Genomic DNA, 24,008 nt, shown 5'->3' with positions numbered 1-24,008 from the left:
AAGATAATATTGCCATCACAAAAAAGACAAAATAAGCCCAGAATTATTAAATAACGCGTGAATTGTACTTATGTGAGGTTCTGTTATGGCCACAGATGACTTATTTATGACTTTATAGTTTAAAATCACAGCAGGAATTGAACATTCCAAAACAAATTAGAAGCAATTAATTCAAGCTTGATGATATCTACATCAGATCCATTTAGGACTGTGTTACGTATTGTTTTTAATCGAGCTACTTACTGGGCAATGCCTTGCACACATGACACCATTATGTATTAAAGTATTGAACCTCTGCCTCCAAAGACATCATAGGAACATATAGGTGGATTCTACATGATATTCTTGCACTAGACATTTACTGTAATCACGTTTGTTCTCCTCTGTACTTCAGCCTTCCTAAGCCAGCGGTATAAACAGACGACCCTATTTGGCTTCAAATAATCCAACTGTGTGCCATGCCTTCCGGCTGTTCTGTCACAACAGAATCCTTCAGTTCATGTCAGTTAACCAACTGGGATTAGCAATTTTTACACTTTGCAAATGTTTTGGAAAGATCAATATTGATGACCACGTTGCAGGGATGGAGCATCTGCAGCAATTCCTTTGGGGTAAAAATCTGCAAAATGCAATATGCTTGAGATAAAATGATTAATGACAAAACCTGGTAGATTTGAAAGAAGAAGCATTTTTATTTAGTTCAGCTGGTACTCCAATTAGAAACCTTTTGTCATAGGACAGTTACCAGCAAGCACCTCTTAGTCTCTAACGTGGTTACCTAACTGTGAGGTAAAGCTATCACCCCAAACCAAGCAGACAACTTCTTTGCTCTGAGGTTTTATTCGTTTACTTAATTTATATCCCACCTTTATTATTTTTAGAAACAAAATCAATTTAAAATTCCTTCCTCGTATTTTCCCCACAACCTGTTAGAGGAGTTGGGCTGAGAGACAGGGACTGGCCCAAGATCAACTAGCTGGTTTTCATAGCTAAGGATGGACTTCAACTCCTGGTCTCCCAGTTTCTAGCCTGGTGCCTTAACCACAAGACTAAATTGGCTCACCAAAAAGTTGTACTTTTCAAAATAATAATACCAACATTTTCTAAGGGCTAGACCAGGGGTAGGCAATCTTGGCTCTTTTATGACTCGTGGACTTCAATTCCCAGAATTCCTGAGCCAGCTATGCTGAGGGGAAAGGGAGAGGTTTCCAAGCCGAGCCATGCTGGCTCAGGAATTCTGGGAGTTGAAGTCCACGAGTCATAAAAGAGCCAAGGCTCCCTACCCCTGGGCTAGACCAAGCATGCCTGGTAAGGTGTTGCTTTCATTACAGTAAAACATGATAATTTGGAGCTTAAAAAAACATGAGGGCAATACTGGATCACTTTTAAAACTGCAAAATAATATGATACATCTTTTGGAGGCTTCCCATCACTATTTTGCACCTTTAGCCAATATCTTTGCCAAGAACAGGACAGAAAATGGCATCGCTGAACATTTTATCTATTTACTTCTATTCCATCTTTATTAGCAGCTTTTCCCTCAAATTGGAGCAGTTCACTATGGGGTGCTGAGAGGGCTTTATATATATTCACAGGTTACTTCCCATTCCACAAATAAAATAAACACGAGCTATGGGCTCTCGCCTGGTTAGTTGTGCTCAATTCATAAAACAAACATAAAACAATGGATATTTTCTAAACCACAGGAAGTCAGTAGGCACATGAGCATCTTTCCCTATTATCCAAACACATCCACCACAGGGAATTCTGATTGGAATAGAGGATTTTAAAGTCTGCCCATCATCCCCACTATCATCTGAGCAAAGGCTCTCAGATTGACTGCTAGCTACTTCAATTCAGCTACACCAGAGAGATTTCATATGCCTGGCCAAGGAAAGAGTGGTTGCCAAAGTACCAACCCTGGTCTCCAAGAAGAAATTGGTGTCAACTCTAGAACAAATCTGGCAGCAGCCATCTTTTTTCGTTCTAGGTTGCCACAAGAAGGGAGAGGGGAAGATGGTATTTCTGGTACTCTAAACATGACCAACTCCTGTGGGAACCAAGGTCACTCCCATGCTGGAGGGGAGGAGGAGGATCACTAAGTCATAAAGCCCGCCAAAGTGTATTGTTACATTGTATTACTTTGATTTCTTAGAGGGAAAGTTTAGATCTGGTTTCACTTTTGAATGTGCAGATATTATGTATCCAATAAACATGTTTGAGGAATTTTCCTGCCTCAGAGTTCTGATTTATTTGGTCTTATTGATCAGAAGAACCTTGACAATTGGTAGATGTAGTTCTTGGAATTATGACCCTAATTTCTGATGCAAAGCAAAATGATTTCAGTGAATCCCAGCCAATTTTACAAAAAAAAATTTGTTATAGTTGTTAAAACAAATCATTGTAGCTAACTGAATTACACAATCATTAAGTGAATCCAGCCTCCCCCATTGACTTTGTCAGAAGCCATCCAGGAAGGTTGTAAATGGCAATCACATGATCCCAGAATGCTGCAACCATTGTATAGACACACCAATTGCCAAGTGCTTGAATTTTGATCATGTGACCATGGGGATAGTCATGTTTCTTTTTTCAGTGCCATTGTAACTTTGAACAGTTGCTAAACATATGGTTGCAAGTCAAGGACTACATGTAGCTAGAAACTAATATGGCCTATTTCCAGTTCTATCAGAGGCCTAGAAGAGCAAAGTGCTATAGATTCATAGATATCTGGTCTATGGTAATGAGGCACTGATGAAGGAACAATCTGGTTGGCAAAGCTGATGTGCAAAGCGAATAAGAGCCAGGAATCTCTTACCTGTCAGCTCTTGGCTTCTACTTCAAGGGAACTTTAATCTGTTTAATGCTACCTAATCTTGGTACTTGCCCAGTTATTCTAACAGGCTTGGTTGGTATCTGTAATGAAATGTTATTTGATGAGCTAGAGCTAGTTTATCATTATGCTATTATCTAAAAACATTGATATTACTCTCAACAGATTTCAAGGTTTTAAGACAATATCACATTTCCAAGTTGCATTTCTCAGATGGTTATGACGTACATGCTGCTATTCTGCTCATTAAAAAAAAATCCCCTAAAGAGAAAATGTCACACACTGCAAAGCCATCTAGATTACACGTGCTTGCAAATAACTCATACAGAATCAGGACATATGTCAGTTTCCACAATACGACATTCAAGAATCTTTCCTGTGCGATTCAGCCAAGGAAGAAAGCATAGAGAGAAGAAGCATTTGTGGAGCAAGGCATCTATATATTTCCCATCACAGCTTTCTTCATTAGGGGAAATATTTTCAGCTTTACATGCTGCAAGAACCTCTCCCTTCTTAGAACTCTGCACTCACCTGCTGGAAAAAACAGCTCATTGCATTGGTCAGGTGATATCAGGTGATATCAGGTGATATCAGGATAAAGTCTATCCTTGTTTCCTTTCCTTAATGGGGAAAAAATTACCATCTCCTTTGTATGACTGCTATGAGTCAGAGAATGGATACGGATTCTGTACCACTCTGCATTTTAAAACATACTGTTTCATAGTGTTCTCAATTCAGTTTTGTAAATCAGCCAGCATTACTTCTGTAAAGAAGCCAATCCTAAATGGAAACCATCTAAGGCAGGGGTGTCAAACTCGCAACATCACGTGAGGGCAGTTTGACACCCCTGATCTAAGGAAAAACAGCCGCACTGGGTATACTATAGAGGAAAACAGAGCACAGAGAATTAAGAAGTTATTTATACTGATCTAGAAACATACCAACTAAGAGTTATCAGAATATTTTCAGCCAGTTTTGGGAAAGAAGCCAAGACAAAATCAGTTTTTTTGCAAATGCATTTCATCCAGTTTCTTTAGTGGTAAAAGAAACCATGCATATTTTTAGACAAAACTCAAACTCAGCAGTCCAACTCTGAAAGCATCGAAGAGCAAAATGGAAGGAAGCAAATAGCTTTTTGTCCATCATGACACTTAATCTACAGCACCAAAAACAGCTTGCAACCCAGAAAAGCATGCAGTAAGGCTCACGTACCAGCTACCTCCTTAAATTCTGGAATCTGTATTATGCTAGTGTTGCACCATGAAGGTCATGTGCTTGGGGTCATAAAACTGCTGGAATCAGAGGGGAAGGGATTAATGAAGCTTAGAAAGGGCAGACAATGAAATACAGTTCTGCCTCTCTGAGGCCTGCACAAACAAAAAGTGCAATCATAGGTAGGCAGAAATATATGTTCTGCTATCAGATGCCACAGGTTCCCTTCCCATTTCCAACCCATCACATGAAAAGCTTTGACTTTGAATGAGGCCAGACTTCAAAACGTGTAAGGTTATTTATTGCATAAATAACCAGTAAATAACCTTGGGATTTCAGTGTTATTTTCTGCTGCCTGCTCAAACAACTCTAGATATTCTAGAATATATTAAAGCATTGATCAAAATCCAGAAATATTACAATTAATATTTTTAGAAATATGGGCAATGGTCTCATAGGGAGATTCCCTGGTGCCAGATTCTGTCAAAGAGATGGAAGATGCAATGAGAAACTGGCACAGCAATTCTGCATTCAGCAGCACCATCTAAAAAATGTACTTGTATGAATGAGAACGTCATATTAACCACTAATTTGTGTTTGTTTGCTCAGAGTACATTTATATGAACACACAATTGGTTTTTTGTTCATCCAAGTCTAGGGGTTAACATATCGTATGAATCCAGACATGTATGAAAAAAATGATAAGAGCCCCTACTCAGAACTATTCAATTTCTCCTTCCTTTCAACAGATAGGAAAAATCTCCTCCCGTGTGAGTCAGGACTATGATTAAGCACTATGGCCTTAGTCAACTTACTAACAGGTAGACAATTTTTTTCTCACTAGATTCTGAAGCAAAGTAAGTTAAAATATCTGTGCAAAATATATTACCTGTTTCAATTTTATTATACTTATACAAATATACTTTTTCTACTCATGCATATAAAAACAGTTTGCAGCAAGAACAGAGGAAAATTATGCAAGTATGTTAATGAGCATAAGACAGAATAAGACAAAACACAACCCTATGGCAACCTTCCCCAAGGTGATGCCAACAGGGATAGCAACCCCATATATTTTTAGTCCTGTCATAAAACAATACAGTAGGAGGGCATCACAATAGGGAAAGCTATACGAAGATACTCATAGTAACAATAGCTAACACCAGATGTGGGGAGCAGGAGCACAGGAAAGAAAAAGAAATCCCAAAGGTGCTTTTTCACCTTTGGATGACTGAGAATCTCCACAGACAAAAGAGGAGAAAAGATACACACAAAATTTCGGTCTCCCTCAAGTCAAACTTCACACGTGATGAGTTCACGGCATCTCAGTACTGAAGCAGTTTGTGCCTTCTTCTTCTGGGAGGTTTTTAGACCTCGTTTAACTTTCAGCCCTGGAATTTGCTGGTGGTCTCCCCTCTAGCTTGAGATCTAGTAAAATCTCTGGGTCCCGGTGACCGACCCAAATTCGATCTCGCACCCTGGGACAGATAGGTTTGCCTTCATTCCCCTCCATCTGCTCTTTCTGAAACCAAACCACTGCCGAATAAGCCCTCCGAAACATCAGGAGTCAAAGAATCAAGAGGGCGGGATGACGACCAAAAAGCAACAAACAAACAAAAAAAGGCGTCCCGACGGGTACAGATCCCGCAAAATGAAATTCAATTGTGAAAAAAGTAAGGTTCTGCATTTAGGCAGGAAAAATCAAATGCACAGGTATAGTATAGGTGGTACCTTGCTCGATAGTAGTAACTGTGAGAGGGATCTCGGAGCCAGCAGTGTGCTGCAGCTGCCAAAAAAGCCAACACAGTGCTAAGCTGCATTAACAGAGGAATAGAATCAAAATCACGTGAAGTACTAATACCACTTTACAATGCCTTGGTAAGGCCACACCTGGAATACTGCATCCAGTTTTGGTCACCACGATGTAAAAAAGATGTCGAGACTCTAGAAAGAGTACAGAGAAGAGCAACAAAGATGATTGGGGGACTGGAGGCTAAAACATATAGGGAACGGTTGCTGGAATTGGGTATGTGTAGTTTAACGAAGAGAAGGGTGAGGGGTGACATGATAGCAGTGTTCCAATATCTCAGGGGCCGCCACAAAGAAGAGGGAGCCAAGCTATTCTCCAAGGCACCTGAAAGCAGGAGAAGAAGCAATGGATGGAAACTAGTCAAGGAGAGAAGCAACCTAAGGAGAAACTTCCTGACAGTTAGAACAACTAACCAGTGGAACAACCTGCCTCCAGAAGTGGTGAATGCTCCAACACTGGAAGTTTTTAAGAAGAGACTGGCCAGCCATTTGTCTGAAATGGTATAGGGTTTCCTGCCTGAGCAGGGGGTTGGACTAGATGACCTCCAAGGTCCCTTCCAACTTCTTCTTCTTTCTTTTTTTTTTTTTTTTTTTTTTTTTTATTGAAAAGTTTTAAAATACAATTTTCCTTTGAAAAACCCCCCTTCCCCCTCCCTCCTCCCCTCCCTACCTCCCCCCTATCTCCCCCCCTCCCCCTCTCCCTCCTCCCTCCCCTGCCTCCCACCCCTCTACTTCCCCTCCTCCCCCCCTCCCCCCCCCCCGACTTCCCAGAGCAAAATACAAGGTATATATCTAAAAAGCAATCATAAACAATCATATACTAACAATTATAAACTCTAAAATCCATCACTCTCTAGCTTATATAGAGTAAACCAATCCTTAACAATACTAAATATGTATAAAGAACTAAAATAAAAGAAAACTAGCATCATTCCCATCTATGTTCTTCCACAATTCACTATTACCTAGACATATTCTCACTTACACATCACAAGCACCTATCCCTATTAACCTCTCTAGCCAAAATAGGCTATAATAGATAGTTCTTACACAAATTAACCCGCATTAACCCACAAAATTTTCTTCCTCTTCCTCTGTAGTAAATTGTCCATTAATTCCAAATTGAACATTCTGTTACCATAGATATCATCCCAAAACTCTTAAAAACACAGCTACCACTTGACTATAAGTATATTGTGGAAGTTCCATAGATTTCTACTGGTCTTATTTTTTAATCTTTTTTGAGCGTTTTAAGGCAGCACGCGTCACCCTCTGTTCTCTAGGATCATCCAAAAGAGTTGCAGCTTGATCTCCTCCTGTACCCTTCTCGTCTATCTGTCCATCTTCATCCTCTTGATGTTCTCCTTCTCCAGATCCCTCTGCAGCTTCCAGAAGTGTTGATGGGGTTGCTTTTAAAACATTGTTGTAAAAATCATGCGCTTGCTTCACAGTACCCAAACAGTACCTTTTGCCATCATACATGAAGCTCAACCCAGCTGGGATCTCCCATCTGAACCTTATATCTCTTTGCTTGAGCTCTTGCACAAGAAATATAAAGTCCTTCCTTCTCTTTAAAATCTTTGGAGGAATTTCTTTTAGAACCAAAACTTCTTGACCAGCAATCACAACTTTAGTATCATAGGCAGCTTGTATAACTTCATCTCTAATTTCCCTTTTTACAAAATAAACCACCACATCTCTAGGCAACTTTCTCTGCTTAGCAATCCAGGAATTCACACGAAACACTTTGTCCATGCCTTGTTTTATTTCAGATGCTGGATGGTTCAATACCCCCTCAAAAGCCTCAGAAACCAGCTGCTTTAAATCTTCCTTAATATTCTCTTTTAGGCCTCTAATTCTAACAGCAAACTGCATCTGGTAAAATTGAGCCAAACTCTGTTCGCTATCCATTTTGTCTTTTAAATCTTCAATTTCCAATACTTTTGCTTCTAATATAGCATTCTTTTGAGTCAAGTCTTCCACTTGATCATCCAGCACCTCCACACATTTAGCTACTTTATGCACTGAGGACAAAATGTCTACCTTCATCTCTCTAAGTTTCTGCTCCATCCTTTCTTCCATTCTCTGCTCCAATTTCTCCAATTTCTCCTCCATCTGTGCAAATTTAACACCCATTGACTCCAAAATTAACTGGGTATGTTTTTCAAGATCCTTCGATGTCAATACATCAGGAGAATGCAACGCCTGCAGTAATGATTGTTGTTGCACCGGAGAATTTCCAGCACTCCGAAAAGTTCTAGGGGGAGGTTTAGCCGCCATCTTTTACTTACAATTGTGACGCACTTTCACTTTAAGTTTTAAGCATAGTCCATCAAGCTTGAGAGTAAAATAAAATAATCCTCTTCATCTCTTCACCTTTTCCTCTTGTACCGCTCTGCCTGCTCCTTTAAATCATAGTCCTTTCTTCAGGCAGGGATGGTTCGCAGACGCCTGGCTCTGCTCCAGGAAGTTCGGAGCAGAGACGACGGCCAGCTGGGAGCAACCCAGGCTTCGGGGGAGTTCGATCCTTCAGCCGCCCAAGCTCAAAGCTCAGGCGGCCTCGGAGAACTCTACCCCTACCTGGGGCCTCACCCCCTCCTCTTCTCCCGAGGAGGGGGCTTCAATTTCGCCCGAACAGCTGATCGGCGCTGTTTCGGGCGAAAAAACAAACAGCTGAGCCGCGGGCAGCCAGGGGAGGCTGTCTTCGGCGCCGCGCCGCCAGCGGAAGTCCCCAACTTCTTCTTCTTTCTTCTTCTTCTTCTTCTTCTTCTTCTTCTTCTTCTTCTTCTTCTTCTTCTTCTTCTTCTTCTTCTTCTTCTTCTTCTTCTTCTTCTTCTTCTTCTTCTTCTTCTTCCTCCTCCTCCTCCTCCTCCTCCCCGGGAAAGCGAAAGAGAAAGCCCGTCGAGGCTTGACACGTGGGAAACCCCCTCCTCCTCCCCGCCGCCGCCGCCGCCTTCCTTCTATCCAGGCACGGGACCTGCTGGAGGGAGGCGACCCAGCCAAAAACAGACGGGCTTGCTCTGTATTCTCCCCCCCCGCCCAAGAAACCTTCGGCGAAGCCGATTACCTGATGGTTGATCCCCCAAGCCAGCACGCCCAGAAGAGGGTCGGCCGAACGCAGCACCTTCACGCGCTGCGGGACGAAGTGCTTCTTCTTGGTCTTCGTGCGCGTCCCTGGACCCACCGAGGCGGCCATCCTCGCTGCGACTCCCGCTCCGAGCGGCGCCTACCTAGCCCCCCCCCCCGCGCGCGCGCCCGGCCGCTCGCGCTCACCGCAAGCCCGACGCCGGCAAACGGAAGGAAACGCTCAGCTGATCCCGCCGCACATGACCGGGCGGGGCGGGGCAGCCGCGTCACAGAGGAGGAGGGCGCCGGCTCGTCGGGGTGGCTGCGGTGGGCAGGCGTTAGGCCCTGGGATGGAGGAAGGCGTTTTAGCGAAAAGGTGGTTGCCTAGTTTGTGACGGTCTGTATAGGACAGGGGTAGGCAACCTCGGCTCTTTTATGACTCATGGACTTCAACTCCCAGAATTCCTGAGCCAGCTATGCTAGCTCAGGAATTCTGGGAGTTGAAGTCCATGAGTCATAAAAGAGCCGAGGTTGCCTACCCCTGGTATAGGATTACGCGCTTTTTTTTGTACTTTTACCTCTTGTGGGAAGAAAGCTAACGCGGCGCTCGCAGGTCCACAATGAATGAAACTAGAGCAGAGATGGGGGGTGGGGTGGGGCAAGTCTGGCCCTTTTATGACCTGAGCGAGGAATTCTGGGAGTTGAAGTCCACAGGTCATAAAAGAGCCAGACTTCCCCGCCCCGGATCTAGAGGAAGGGTTGGAAAGGGGGGGAAAAATGGGTTGAGGGCAGCGTTTAAAAATGTAGCCGAACAGAGGAGGTGGTCGCTCCACTAGGCAGGAGTGTTAGTTCATCGAGCCCTTCGTTAAAGACGAGTTTTCGGAGAGGATCGGAGCCACTATGCCATAAATTCTAAGTAACAGAATATATACATACATAGAGCCTCCGAGTCGGTTTTTGAGCCGGCTAGTCCCTGCTTTTTTTTCTTGGCAAGGTTTTTCGGAAGTGGTTTGCCTTGCCTGTTTCAGGGCTGAGAGAGAGAGAAGGATTGGCCCAAGGTCATACGGTGGCTTTGTGCCTCAGGTGGGGCTAGAACTAGTTTCTACCCTGATGCCTTAACCATTACACCAAACTGGCCTATCGATAATTAGAACAATTACAGTTCAGTAAAAACATACAGACCTGTTACTGGACTACTAACCTTACAGAGTTTGAGCTGTTCTAAATTTCTTCGCCTGGGAACTCAAAAAACACAGTGGGGAGAACCAAATAGGCATCTCTATGTACAGTATTCCTGTATATCTGTTAGAGAATGTTCCAGCTGTAGCATCTGTTAAAACCTTTCCTCCAATGCGATTTTCCCATGTATTTTACCAGGAAACATAGATAGGGCAGCCTAGAAAAGTCAGTGTCCTCCTAACCATACCCAAGCACTCCGAGTTTGGTGGCGATGTCCATTTTGCTCTCTGAGTTCATGGTGACCTAACCCTAACCCTAACGAATTTTCCTCCAATAGGGTTTTCCGAGTATTTTACCAGGAAACATAGGGCAACCTAGAAAAGTCAGTGTCCTCCTAACCATACCCAAGCACTCCAAGTTTGGTGGCAATGTCCATTTTCCTTTCCGAGTTCATGGTGACCTAACCCTAACCCTAAATGGTATTTTCCTCCAATGGGATTTTCCCATGTATTTTTCCAAGAAACATAGGGCAGCGTAGAAAAGTCAGTGCCCTCCTTTCCATACCCAAGCACTCCGAAGTTGTTGGCAATGTCCATTTTGCTCTCCGAGTTTATGGTGACCTAACCCTAAGTGGAATTTTCCTCCAATGAGATTTTCCCATGTATTTTACCACGAAAGATAGGGCAGGCTAGAAAAGTCAATGCCTTTCTAACCATTCCCAAGCACTCTGAATTGGTTGGCAATGTCCATTTTGCTCTCCGAGTTCATGGTGATGTAACCCTAACCCTAAGTAAGCTATAATAGGGCAATCTCAAAAACTATCTGGGAAAGGTGATTGAGACCCATCTGCCTCAAACTAATTATCTGAACCCATTTCAGTTGACCTTTTTAATACCGTAAATATAGACCCATACAAACAAACCCCATACAAACAAAAAGCTCAATTTTTAGAAGTGGAAAGGAGTCCTCAGGGAAAGAAGTTTTTTTAAAAAATTAAACACTGGGTTAGAGAACAGCCCTGCTTGTTCTTTTTCCACCCAATAATTTTATTACAGATTATATTATACAAGTTAAAACTTACAGAACTACTGAATAAAGAAATACTTTAAAGATTTAAAAATTAAAAAGTGATGAAAAAGGAAAAACAAAAATAAACCTCCCCCTTCATCCTTAGCAGTAGAGTATAATCAACTTTAAGAACTTATCACTATCTCTTAAAATGAAACCAAACATCTTTTCATTCCATATCTCACCCAAGTTTCTGTAAACCCATGTCTAAAACTTCAACTCTCCCTATTAAAAGTCCATTTAGGGTTATCAGAAATAAAAGTATTACAAATTGTGTTTATTACATCCAATCTGAATCTTCCTTCAAATAATCAACATTCAGGCCCACTCATAAAACAAAGATTACCAGAAATAACTATTATCCTCCATTTCTAATCTAGAAACCATTAAACATCCCCAGCAAATAACAACCCATTACTTTAATTTTGGTCAAATGTTGTATTCTTCTTTCTGCAGTCTTTAAACTCTTCGAAGAAAGTTAAAACATCTGCATGCTCATAGTGTATTCTCTTCTTCAGTAAAAATTCTTTTCTTCATTTTTATCAAGCCTCTTTGATTTTCTTGAACTCTTGGGAGCTTTCAAATATAAGCCGTGGTTTTTGTTGATAATTTGCAGTTTATAGGAACATTTTGCAATTATTCCAAATCTTTCTTGTTGAGCTACAAGAGGAAGGTAGGCCTACAGCAGGGGTGTCAAAATGCTGGCCCGCGGGCCGGATGCATCATAGCGAAACTGCGCCCACCCCATTGCCGGCAATGGCAAAAAAGTCGCGATATGTTATGACGTCATGTGACATTGCGAGTTTGACACCCCTGGCTAGAAGCACTGACACCTGCTAAATCCATTTACTTCCCAAAGACAGTAAATGTTGGCTCAATACATGTAATAAAGAGATGGCAATATACCCTTTTCTGTGTTGTTTAACCAACATCTTTTATCTATTAATGGGGTTTAATTGAAGCTCTAATCACATTATAGTTTTCAGAGGCTTGTCTATCTGGCATACGTGAGAGAAACTTCACTGTTGCTCCTGGACACAATAATCTGTTTCTGATATCACAAAGCTAAAGTGATGGTGATGGTGCCTCTGTTCTGATATTATGACACAAGATTGTCTCTGTAGTGCTAATATGAGAGGGAGGGGTTGTCATGACACCAGCACGTATTGGACAAAATCATAATCCACATTTTATCATTTACTCATCAGCAGATATCTATCCTCCAGGTACTACATATGAATCGTTTTTCATTTATGTTTTGGAATATTTATTTTTATACCCTTTTATGTCATTGATGGTTAGCAGGTTTCCATCCTTACATTGACTAGAAAGGTAGAATATAAATCTACTTCAATATGGCAAGAAAGCACTGTATTTTTTTAGCAATTGTGATCACAACAGGATTCAGTAAGGTTTAGACCTTTAACCTTTAGACCAGGAGTGTCAAACTGCCGGCCCGTGGGCCAGATGCGTCATGCCGAAACCGCGCCCATCCCATTGCCGGCAATGGAAAAAAAGTCACAGTACATCGTGACACGTCACATGACATTGTGAGTTTGACACACCTGCTTTAGACCATTTGTTCCTCCCTTAACCAATAGTTACAAATTATAGATCTTAGGTTTCAATAAAACACATGTGCGTTCAATGAATGCTACCATTCTCAGAAAAGCTAGAAGTCTCTCTTCCTTTCTCTCTCTCCAATTGTATTAGAGTCAAGAAAAAGTGCTTCTTTCCTGAATCTATTCTGACCGTTGAAGATCAGATTTTCCTGAATGAAATGGCCTAGCTATAATCCAGGAAACAATTGGCGCTGATATATTACATTTTAGTTGATAGTAAGATTTATACACAACTCCTCAAAAGGTATATCAGCAAATCCTTTGGTTGAATTGTACATATCATGAAATAAAACAGTGGTCCAGGATAACTATAAAATACAAGAGTGCATTTTGTGACACACTGTATTTGATACTGGAATTGCCTTCCAGCACAACTTTCTTAGTTATGAAGCATATGATTGCACCAAAAGGGAGAGCAAAAAAAACCCTGTGAAAGTATGACCGTACCTCAATTGCAGACATCTGAAACCTATTTTCTTAGGACTTAAACTGCAGGCAAATATTTTTACCTTATATGTTAAGCAAAAAACCCAGATAAAATTTCTGTCTGAGATAAATATGGCCATGGATCTTGAGTCATGGGTCACTTTAAATCATATTTTGGGATTACTCTGGTTTTCTGTAATAGCTTATAATACTTATAAACACCATATGTTTCTGTGATAGTCTTTTTATATGATATTCAGATCTGCACTTTCCAGGTTTCATTGCCAGCATAACCAACAGGTGATGGTTTCAATATATCTCAAGGGACTGGGTTGAAAGTAGTTGTAATAAGATGTTGGAAATGTACATTCCTCCAGTTATTTATTACTTAGATATGTAAACAACCTACAACCAACAATGTTTTTCAAACTGTGGATGGCACAGGATTATTAATACTGATATTTACCATGGCATTATCATAGTACCATTCTCAGCATGAGTATCTAAAGTTTTATCCTTCAGTTACAAGAACATAAGAAAAGTTGTGCGGATCTGTCCAGTGATCAAACCCAGAAGCCCCGTTTGTGTGTGTGCATGCGCTCACACATGGCCCATTTGTGCTTGCACGCATGGGGCTCGTTTTTGCATGCACACACGCGTGGCCCATTTGTACGTGCACACATAGCAGTGCCTGCTTCCGTTTGCGGGCCGCCAAATCAAAAAGATTGGAGACCTCTGCTGTAAAGAGATATTTCCTTGTATCTGCCTCAAATCTCCCACTATTCAACTTAATTTAATGAGACTGAGTAGTAGTATTGTATTATGTAATATAATGTTATATTAATATTATGAGAGAGAAAAACACATTGTCCTATCCATTTTTACATACATGTCTTATACCCCTTCTTATTCACTGATGGAAGGCAATGTAGCATGGTTAAGATGTTAGACTAGTACTAAGACAACAGGTACTTAAGTCCTTATTTGACCAAGGAGTTCATTTGACTACTGAGTGATTTTTGACCTGTCACTCTGTCATAGATCAACCTATTTCATTATTTTTATGGATATAAAATGAGAAGAGAGCCCCATGTAAGCTACTATGAGCTTCTATATGTAGGATATATCTAAAATATATCCCGTATTTTATAAGATATATGTAATATATACATATCTAATAAATAGTTTGTTCTAATATAAAAAATGCTAAATATCATAACCATCCCTTGTGGAAAGCCTTAATGATTTTGATTTGCCCTTCTTTGTACCTTTATTATATATTATACCAGCTGTATAATATCCTATTTATGGACACAAATGCACAGTTTGGAAGCATTATTATGGTGATGAAGAATTCTGAGAATTAACTCATTTCAGTAATTCCCCTGTTGGCCTTTCACCCCACTACCCATTCTGTTTTCTGATATTCCCTGCAGCTATCATATTAGTCTAAGTGTTTCACAAGGATCTACTGCAGATACTTCCCCCTCCCCCATTTTTTCCAGTCTTAATGGATAGCTGGTGACCTGAAAGCTAAGCACATTCAGACCAGGTTAGACTTGGATAGGAGATCGCCAGGAAATTCCATAGGCTAGACTGGAAAATTAAAAAAAAACTTACATGTTACAAAGCTCTTTTATAATAGTTGCCAAGAAGCTGCATGAATATGTCTTACGTAGTCACACCAGGATTTGAGCTTCACCTAAGGGAATCTTTACTATACAGACACAGTAACACAAACCTGTTTTTTTTAACTCAGTTTATTTTATTTTTTTAAATAAACTTTTGAATAGCTTGACATGCAACATTTGATGTGATCTGAGCAGACAGGGATAACATGATGGGATGTCAACAACCATCCAGAAGACAGTTAAACAGGGTTATTGCTGTTTTAAGAGTTTGACAGGAAAGAGGCTTGCAATCCTTTGTCAAAGCCACTTTCCCTGCCCCCCAACCCTGTTTGCCCTGTTGACTCAGAAGTGGTGACATTAAGTTAAAGATGTGCAGTGGACTCACTGTTCCCTCAAAATATACACATGGGAGCACAAATGAAAGGCCCCTGAGCCAGCTTTCAAGAGATAATAAAAGGGAACGACTGAAAATATGTTGATAGCAGCCTAATTTTTGTTTCATTTACAGAATCATTAGGCCCCAGCCTGTGCCCCAGATATGCAATGGTTTATGGTTGGTTAGGACTTGCTAGAGAATTACCTGTCAAATCCAACAGGTCTGCCCTGCAAACTGTAACCTTGCCCCTGCAAAAGCAAAACTAGTATCTAGTTTCCTGTTTACAGAATGAAATGGGGCCACTTATATTCCTGAGGCCAAGTTGCTGGCTCATAGAGGAGTTGTGGTCTCAACTGATAAGATCCTCACCCACTGGAGCCTTCTGTTCCCAATAACTGCTCAGGATAGGCATTGTATCAACTGATGGAAATGACTAGCAGGATCTCCTTTCTGTAGAAGACTTTCCAGGCCATTTCTGAAGTGCCATGACGATCTAAGGAAAATGGGCAATTTTTAAGTCCGTAAAGGCTGAGGCCATTTCTGAAGTGCCATGACGACCTAAGAAGAATGGGAAATTTAAGTCCATAAAGGCTGAGGCTCAAGCATCATGTGAAGCTAGCTGCCAATATTTTCTATTCTTTGAGGATTACCCCAAAGGATAAGGACTAGATGTGAAAGCTCTAGGCCTTATTTGAAGGTCAGTAAATACGTACACTTAACAGTTCTAGCCTACCTACTTGGAGGTATTCTATTCTTACAGTAAGACCTAAAGATATTGGGGTTAGTGGTGTTCTACTGCAGGTCAAGGGTCATTATGTCACGTGGGAAATGACCTTACGCCCTTTCTCTTCGGTAAGAATTGTTTGCACATTAGGGGTGCTTCTACGTCTAGGTTCTTCCCTAGCAGCCCATCCCTTAAGGCAACTGAGGCAGGAAAGGAGAGGCACAAGTCCTCCTGAAGTAGGGAGCAGGGATCCAAAGAGATAAGGGAACACATTATTCTCTAGTTAAGTAAGACAGAGAAACAGTGAGAGTGAAGCAGCAGCTGATAAATATACAGGACACGGAGAGAGCAGGACACAAGGACAGGGCCAATTGTAGCAGAAGTCAAGGAAAGCCGGCTGCAGCATGCAGGATTGAGGCTTCCGTCCCATTTAGAAACTACAAGATGAGGAAAAGAGGGAAGAGGGAAAAGTCAACAGAAATGATATTAGTATACAAGCTCCTCTCCAGCTAAATACTTAGGAGGAAGCTTTCTGCATTTAGTTCTGCAATTCACCAGTAGTTTTTACAGAGACAAAATTAAGTGTTGTTAAATCACTAAGACCACGGATTTGGTGACAGCCAGCCAGAGTACTTAACTCCTGGAAACTCACAAATTGGATTTCTGTAGTGAAGGAGCAAGGGGGGGGGGGAAGACCCACCCTATACCTCTTGTGCAGGACAGAGTTTGTTTTCTTTTCATTGAAAGGTATCTAGCAAATCTTGTGAGAAAAATATTTACCCAGTGGGAGGAAGCTGAAGGGCAAGTCTGATGGAGTGCTGGGAAGAGGAAATATTAAAGAGATGCATTAAAAAGTTGGTGAAATAGAGCGCGTATGATGGACTGTACCTGATGGTGTGTTTAGATGCTCTGGGCAGGTGGTGATATTAGCTATTAGCTGGCTGCAGTCTCCTGGTGAAAGGGAAAGGGCTTGGCTTGCTCATCAGCTTCAACACCACAAGGCAGGTCACTTCTACAGCGGAGGAAAAGGGAACGCGGAGTATCTCAAACCTTCCCTCCCTGCTAAATGCTTTCCCTCTACTTTGTATACAAAAAAAAAATTACGGTAAATGACTTATCCCTGGAACTAACCACTCTGAAGAAATAAGAAAACTGTTTGTTCCAATGGCTAGGCAATCTTCCTCCATACAGCTTCTCACCTGTTATCATTGATGTCTGTGGCATTTCCTGTGCACCCGTCCAATGGAAGAACAAGGAAAGAAAGAAAGAAAGAAAGCAACATTACAGTTCAGAGAAGGGCACGTGCAGAGAAGGGACAAACAGTGCCATTCGTGTGTGTGTGTGTGTGTGTGTGTGTATTCTGCCTGGAAAGGGCTGCCTTGCTGAAACCTAAACGTAAACCTACCAGCACCTTATGCACACAATAACCACAAATCTGAAGTATTTTCTACCGATATAGCTATCTCTCCGTTTATTTTCTTTGCTTTCTAGTTTTCCCATCCCATGTGTTTGTTTTGTGAGACAAAACCAGGTCTGTAAACCCGGAAACAGGAATGTGAGAACAGACTTTCATTATAAAGACACTACATCAGGGGCCTTCAAACTTGGCCCTGTTATGACTTGTGGACTTCCAACTCCCAGAATTCCTCAGCCAGGAATTCTGTGAGTTGAAGTCCACAAGTCATAAAAGGCCAAGTGTGGAGACCCCTGGACTACATCCTCATGAAGTGGGTCCTTTAAATGTGGACACAATGATCTCAAGCTGCTGCAAACAGAAAAGCAAGAGGCACCCTCCCTTCTCCTTAAGATTATATTTATTTTTCTTCCCAATAGCCTACCATTATCCATATTGAGCTTCTGATAGGAGGTCAGAGGGGCACTGGACGAGCTGCTTCCACTGCTGGAAGGTGCATTCGTAAAGCTGCGTGAATGGAAAAAGAAAAGGGATATATAAGCAGTGAATGGATATTAATAGGTTATGTATGCTAAAAGGACCCTGTGTTATCTAGCTATTTCAGTTCTGTTCCACTTGGCTCAGTGCTGAAGCTTACAGCTGAGGGGAAACTTCTAGGGATAGCCATGCTGTAACCCTAAAGCCAAATGTGACATTAAAAGCTGGGGAGAAAAGATCTGTGTGTCAAAATGATTTTTTTAAAAAGCCTTTTTAAATAAGAATATGCAGGAAATAGACGACTATTGAGCCTTGTATTCAAATTACTAAATGTACCAAATTCCAAGGGAGGATATTTAATCTGAAGAGAGCAAGTTTGGAAAATAGTCCATGAAATCCTCAATGTGGATGAACATGTACCTGATTCTCCTATTTAAATCTTGTACCTTTGAACGACAGCCAAACATAGCAGTCTTTTTTTTAATGTCCTGTTATTATTAATGCCAGTTTTTCCCCCTGTGTATTTATGAAGATTGTAATGATCTGGTGAGTAATTTACATCTCCAGCTCAGACTTGATGTATCCTAGATTATCTTTTAAAAAGTAGGTTATGCCAGCCAGCACATAAGCAAATACAAAGTTATTCTTCTGGTATGCCTTCTTTTCCACATGATAATATATAGTGGATCTTGTACATTCAAATTATTTTAGAATTCCAGAGTCCAGATCCCCCAAAAAAATTACAGTTGGCCTAAGCCTACTCTTTGCAATCAACCAATAGCTAAGGCAAGACATGTTTTAGATCAGATTTAATGTTAACCAAATGAAATGATGACATATTAAAGTTCGACTTATGGAGCAAAATGTTCTTCAGGTTGCCTCCTGAAAAACTGATAAGATTCATCTCAGAAGTTTGCTTAAGCCAGCCACAACTTAAACCAATCACAGTTTGCACAATGTAATGGAAGTAGAGGTAAAATACACTCACTAGCTGTCAGGCACAGAATTCAGGTAAGCATTTTGATAATTCTGGAAGAGGCTATTGGTGTAGCTGATGCAATCAGAATTACGGACACCGTACGGATTGGTCGGGGATGAAGCTGGATAGTGCCCTGGTCGCACTGGTTTAGCTGCAAGAAGAAACAAATGTCATGTATAAACCATATTATCTTGGCAGAGTAAAGGACAAACTGAAAAAGGGATAAATCTGAAATCTGAAAGATAAGCATAAGAATTATAAAATTGTCTGTTTATTAACTTTTCTTTACAAAGGAAAGCTCAAGAGCAAAACCAAGAAAATAATTAAGTTTAAAGAAAAGCTTCCTGAAATAAAGGACTATCGATTATAATAAAGGATGTATGGTCACTGTGTGTGTACACACACAGAGACACAGACACACAAACACACACCATTAATTCACCAATTAATTCATGGAGCTAGGATTTTCAGGATCTATTTCTCCACCCCATTGGAAGAGTTTAACTCTCCTCCAAGCATGGAAGGGTACTACTGAAGTGGGCTGCAGGAATGGAACTGGGATTTTTGGGATCCAAGCTCCAATTCTGCTGAAGGACTTCCCCTCCCCTTGGCAAGTAGGCCTTTTGCCCTCAAAGGTCGCCTGCAGATTGTGGGGAGGAAGGAATCTCATCTCCATGCAGAGTTGAGATTCCCACCTGGCTGGGCAGCCCTTTTGCTCTCAAAGAGCTTCTTGCGCAGAAGGAATCTCAACTCTGTGGTAGATGGAAGCAGCCTGCAATCTTCCCTGCCAGCTTTCCTACAGATTTTCTGGGAAAGCCTGCACAGAAAATTGCAAATTGAGATCATGTGATCATGGGGCACTTGGCAACTAGTTGTAAGCGCAAACAAGTTGCCAAGCACCCAAGCATTTACAACTGTTTATGTCGTGACCATATGAAGGTACAACGACTTCGGAAAGTGTGCTTTACACTTTGTAAACTGGATGTTGTGAAACATACATACACACCCCACGATCATGTAATGTTTCACAACATCCAGTTTACAAACTGTAAAGCACCCTTTCCGAGGTTGTTGTACCTTCGAATGGTCATTACATGAACAGTTGTAAGTTGAGGACTACCTGTAAAATGTTAAGGATCATGTGTCTGTAGGAGAAACTTCTGTGGAAAAATGAAAGTTTGCTTTAACAAATTTCAGATTGATTCAGCATTTTCCAAATTAAATCAAAAGTACTGCACAGTGTTACCAAATACTGCATTATGATCTCCTGGAACATACACATTCAGCCAAGTAGAAAAGATATTTGCTCCTTCCTAAAACATACCAATAAAATACTTGCTACCACTGAGAACTGTCTCCATGCTCACCAGGATCTAACCCACAATCTACAGAACTTGTCTGTTTACCAATCTGCGCAGAGTGGTTGCGCTTTATGCTGTTTTTGTAGCGCACCGCTTCCTTGATGCGATCAACCTCCTGCTGGTAGCGGCGCTTGTCTTTCATTGCCCCTTCCTTGGCTTCCTTCAGTGCACCCTCCAGGGCCTTAACTCTCTCAGCCGTAGCCCGAAGACGTTTCTCCAGTTTAGGAAGCTCACAACGCAGATCTGCATTGTCACGAACCAGCTGGGACCCACGTTGACAAGAAAGGGAAAGAAAAGTAATGGAGGTGAAGTGGACCATGTAGGTACAACTCCGTTCCTTAAGACCTGAAACACTTGCTCTTGCCTCCAATCTCAAGATGGTTCTGCTCTGTTCCTCGCATTTTGCCCTTTCCAGAAAAAGACACAGTATGCACTAATTCTACCCAATCTGATCTACCTGGAAATCTCACACCTCAGAAGTGTGATTTTTTTTTCCTAGAAGGGAACTGCTATACAACATCTTATCTTCTTCCATCATAGATTTTGGAGGAATGTCTGAATATGCCCCTCAGGGCAAAATAAGGGCATATTCAAAGCCAACATTTCAATTTGCAAGAACAAGGTTTATGTTTACTCTTGCCCTACTTCTGAACGCCATGATGGAAAACTCATATGGAGCTGGCCTTGAGGAATGCCAGAGTGAAAAGTAGCAGAGCTTGGAGGCATTTCAATAAACACACAAAAGGGACATTTTTAACATAATTGGCCACTGCTCCAGGTTATAATGACATGGAGAAAATTAACCCAAATACCACACAGACTGAAGTTCTCTCTGTTGCACATCTATTAAAGCCAACCTATAGTTGTCACAGATGCTGGTGATAAGCCGCTGCCCTTTACAGGTGATACCCATCCCTTGTTCCCATTAAGCAGGCCCCAGTGTTTGCCCAAGTGCTGCAGATCCAAGCCATGCACCATGCTGGGATGGGAACATTTTATGAAATGCAAGATTGGGAGATAAAAGGCTGAGGACTCACAACAATCCATTTAACTCTCACCATATGTAAGCTTGAATTAAACACCAGGTAGGTAAGCAACATGGGGTGACAGCTTAATGGCCTGAGATGAACAATTACTCAAGGGGCAGCCAGCAGCACAATAGTAGTTGGCAGGAAAACTACTGGGCAGCCCAGCCTCCAAGGGAGGGAGAGAAAATGTTTGAGATAATAATGTTTAGCTCCCATATTCGGAGATTGATATCAAACCAGGAAGGGGGTGAAGCACATAGTGAGAATTCATGAACCATATTTTTCCAGATATCTGTAGGGCAATCTTCTGTAATATGTCTGCTAGATGTGTTGGACTACAATCCCCATCAGCCCCAGCTAGCACGACCAATACAATTTCAATTTTAGTTGTTACTGAGGAAGCTATATGGCCTCAAACTAGGAAATTATCTGGAATTTGTCTATTTTGGTGTTTACTTGTATCTACTTAATGTTGTAGTGGAGGAAAGAACATTGCTGTTGAGATTTTAGTATGGAACAGCTAAGTTTTAACCTTTTCTTTTTCTTTTTGTGACAGATGCTGTGTAGGACAATTTGGTCAGGGTTGCCATGGCAAGAGAATGGATAGTAGAAACCACATCCATGAAGCTGCTGAGAATGAGGCCTTTGTACAGACACAAAGGCCACAATGGTAGTGGTTGCCATGGCAGCAAATTATGACCTAATGCAAAAGGGTCAACCTGGATGGAGTTGCCATGGCAGTGGAATGGTGAGAAAGAGGCACCTGACCTTTCCCCCCCAATCAATTTCCTCGCTCCTCCCCCGACCCAAAAATTTTTCTGTACTCCCAATTTGGTCACCAAGTGCAAACATTTCCTGCCCAGCCCAACAGACAGAGGAAGATGTGAGAGGCGCTGTACGGTACCTTGGAGACCCAGCGATCCAGCTAGGATACAGCAGCAATGGGAAAAGGGGGGGGATACAGACATGACTGAGCACATCAGCAGAGTCCCCAATTAAACCCAGAGAGAAAGAAGTTACACCCCAGCAATGTCTATTGCTTCTGGCTGCTGGTATCACAGTAGTATCATCCTTTCCTGATCTGAAAATAAGGAAAGTTCTCTCTTTGGGGGCGTGAGATGTGGCAGAAACCTCTTTCTACCATCTTACTCAGCTAAAGTAAGCGGGGACAATTGGAGGAGGAAGGAGAACAGAACAAGGGTAATGGAAATCACCCGTGATGACTATGAGAAGCAGTGCAGGGAATGGATGTAAGCAAATGCCTACCAACATTCTTTCTAAATGCACAGAGTCCCTTGCTACTTTGCCACCTTGTCTGATTTCCTCACTTCAGTAAATATATGATTTGATGAGGAAATGAAAGGCCTACAAAGCCTGAAATGCAAATCCATCTTTCTGTTTCCTGCTATTTTCATTCTATCCATTGCTTGAAACTTCCCGAGACCGGCTGCAAAATCTCACCAAACTGCACTTGGAAAGGAGGCTGAGGTTTTCAATTAAAGCCACCGACCGTGGCTTCATGGCAAGTATTGTTGGGAAGGAAAAAGGAACCAGAAGGGAGAGGTACTCAAGTACCAATTTGACTGGAAACAGAACTCGAAAGCCAGGATAAGAGAGCTGGGTAATTCCTGCTTGAGCCAGCTGCTAAGGAGTGTTTTCTGTATTGTACCAGAAGGCACCATTCCCGGGGGACAAAAATGGCAATTTATCATGAACAAAGCTAAGCAAGGAAGAGCCGTTCTTTAATCTGCTGCTGGGGAGTCTCACATATTATTTGTGGATGCACCTTTTACTTTGCATGCAAAAAAACCAAATGGAGTCCCTGGCATCTCGGTAAACAAGGTTGCAGAAGACAATGAGAGCTCCAAGTCTGAAGCAGACATAGAGGAAACAGTTGTTAGGAGGCTATCTACAGAGGTGTCAAACTGCTGGCCCGTGGGCTGGTTGCATCATGTGGAAGCCGTGCCCACCCCAGCTCCGGCAATGGGAAAAAAGTCACGGTACCTCATGACACGTCACATGACGCGGCGAGTTTGACACCCGTGCTACAGAACCTCCCTAGGGGACCGAGTTCTGCTGCAGAACCTGAACTGGATCCCATTTCTCCAACTTCTTCAAATCCTAAAGAAGATTCACTGACTCCTGCAATATGTCCATGCCGCAGTATGAAAGAACAGAGAAGTAAGTCCTGCAAGGGTGCAAGTTTCTGAGGCCAGGCTTCTTAGATGTAACATGCATTGATGAACCCAGTTAACTGTAGAAACACTCACTGAAACATCTTCAAACACCGTCCTTGTTGCCTTATGTCCAAAAATCGCAGTGCTTTGATATATATGGGCCATGTGTTATAACTCTCACTCTGATACGATCTGTACGTCCTTTTTTCCTTTATGACTGGATTTGGAACACTTCATTGCGTGCTGCCAGCTCTTTTTGTATGACTGCTGTATCTGCTTTTGATCTCAGCTAACTCAATGGATCAATGATTGGACTTACTAAAAGGCAAACTTCACGAGCTCATCCTCCAGCTGCATATTCCTCAGGTTTTCTGCCTCCACCTAAATAAATATTTCTCAAGTGTTTCATCACTCAAAACTATTTAGTTTTTTTTTTTTAAAAAAAAAGGACACATAATTATTTGTGAATGATTCCTCCACTCTGTTTGGAATCTTCCTTGTTGCTACAACAAAGGTCTGGATAGCCTTTCTTATCCTTTTTACTTTATTGTTTTGAAACTATCACAGGATGCAAATTGTAACAAGAAACATCTATCTCAAAAAAACCCCAATGTTTTTCAAGGAGT

The 24,008-nt window shown here is 41.7% G+C and overlaps 2 protein-coding genes across 6 annotated transcripts in view; both read right to left on the bottom strand.

Annotated features, from left to right (window-relative positions):
* PIP4K2C (phosphatidylinositol-5-phosphate 4-kinase type 2 gamma) overlaps window positions 1-9,290 on the bottom strand; it is a 43,071-nt gene extending 33,781 nt beyond the window's left edge. Inside the window, exon 1 of one of the 5 annotated variants that reach the window (XM_081316594.1) lies at window positions 8,922-9,290. In XM_081316594.1, coding sequence (XP_081172720.1) covers window positions 8,922-9,050 — 129 coding nt within the window. In that variant the 5' untranslated portion in view covers window positions 9,051-9,290. Of the gene's footprint in view, window positions 1-243; window positions 718-2,818; window positions 3,139-7,897; window positions 8,465-8,921 lie in introns of those variants that run through there. The other 4 variants (XM_081316593.1, XM_081316596.1, XM_081316597.1 and 1 more) reach the window with 4 other exon arrangements.
* Window positions 9,291-16,879: 7,589 nt separating this feature from the next.
* KIF5A (kinesin family member 5A) overlaps window positions 16,880-24,008 on the bottom strand; it is a gene marked incomplete at both ends in the record, with an annotated part of 59,317 nt that continues 52,188 nt past the window's right edge. The window contains 5 exons of the mRNA XM_081321693.1: window positions 16,880-16,958; window positions 17,146-17,173; window positions 17,785-17,867; window positions 18,826-18,967; window positions 20,223-20,439. Of these exons, the coding sequence (XP_081177819.1) occupies window positions 16,880-16,958; window positions 17,146-17,173; window positions 17,785-17,867; window positions 18,826-18,967; window positions 20,223-20,439 (549 nt within the window). The remainder of the gene's footprint in view (window positions 16,959-17,145; window positions 17,174-17,784; window positions 17,868-18,825; window positions 18,968-20,222; window positions 20,440-24,008) is intronic.

Source organism: Vipera berus (genome assembly GCF_964194415.1).
Source record: "Vipera berus genome assembly, chromosome: 2".
Classification (NCBI taxonomy): domain Eukaryota; kingdom Metazoa; phylum Chordata; class Lepidosauria; order Squamata; family Viperidae; genus Vipera; species Vipera berus.
The sequence above is the reverse complement of the archived record's forward strand: the minus strand, read 5'-3'. Positions and strand labels throughout refer to the sequence as shown.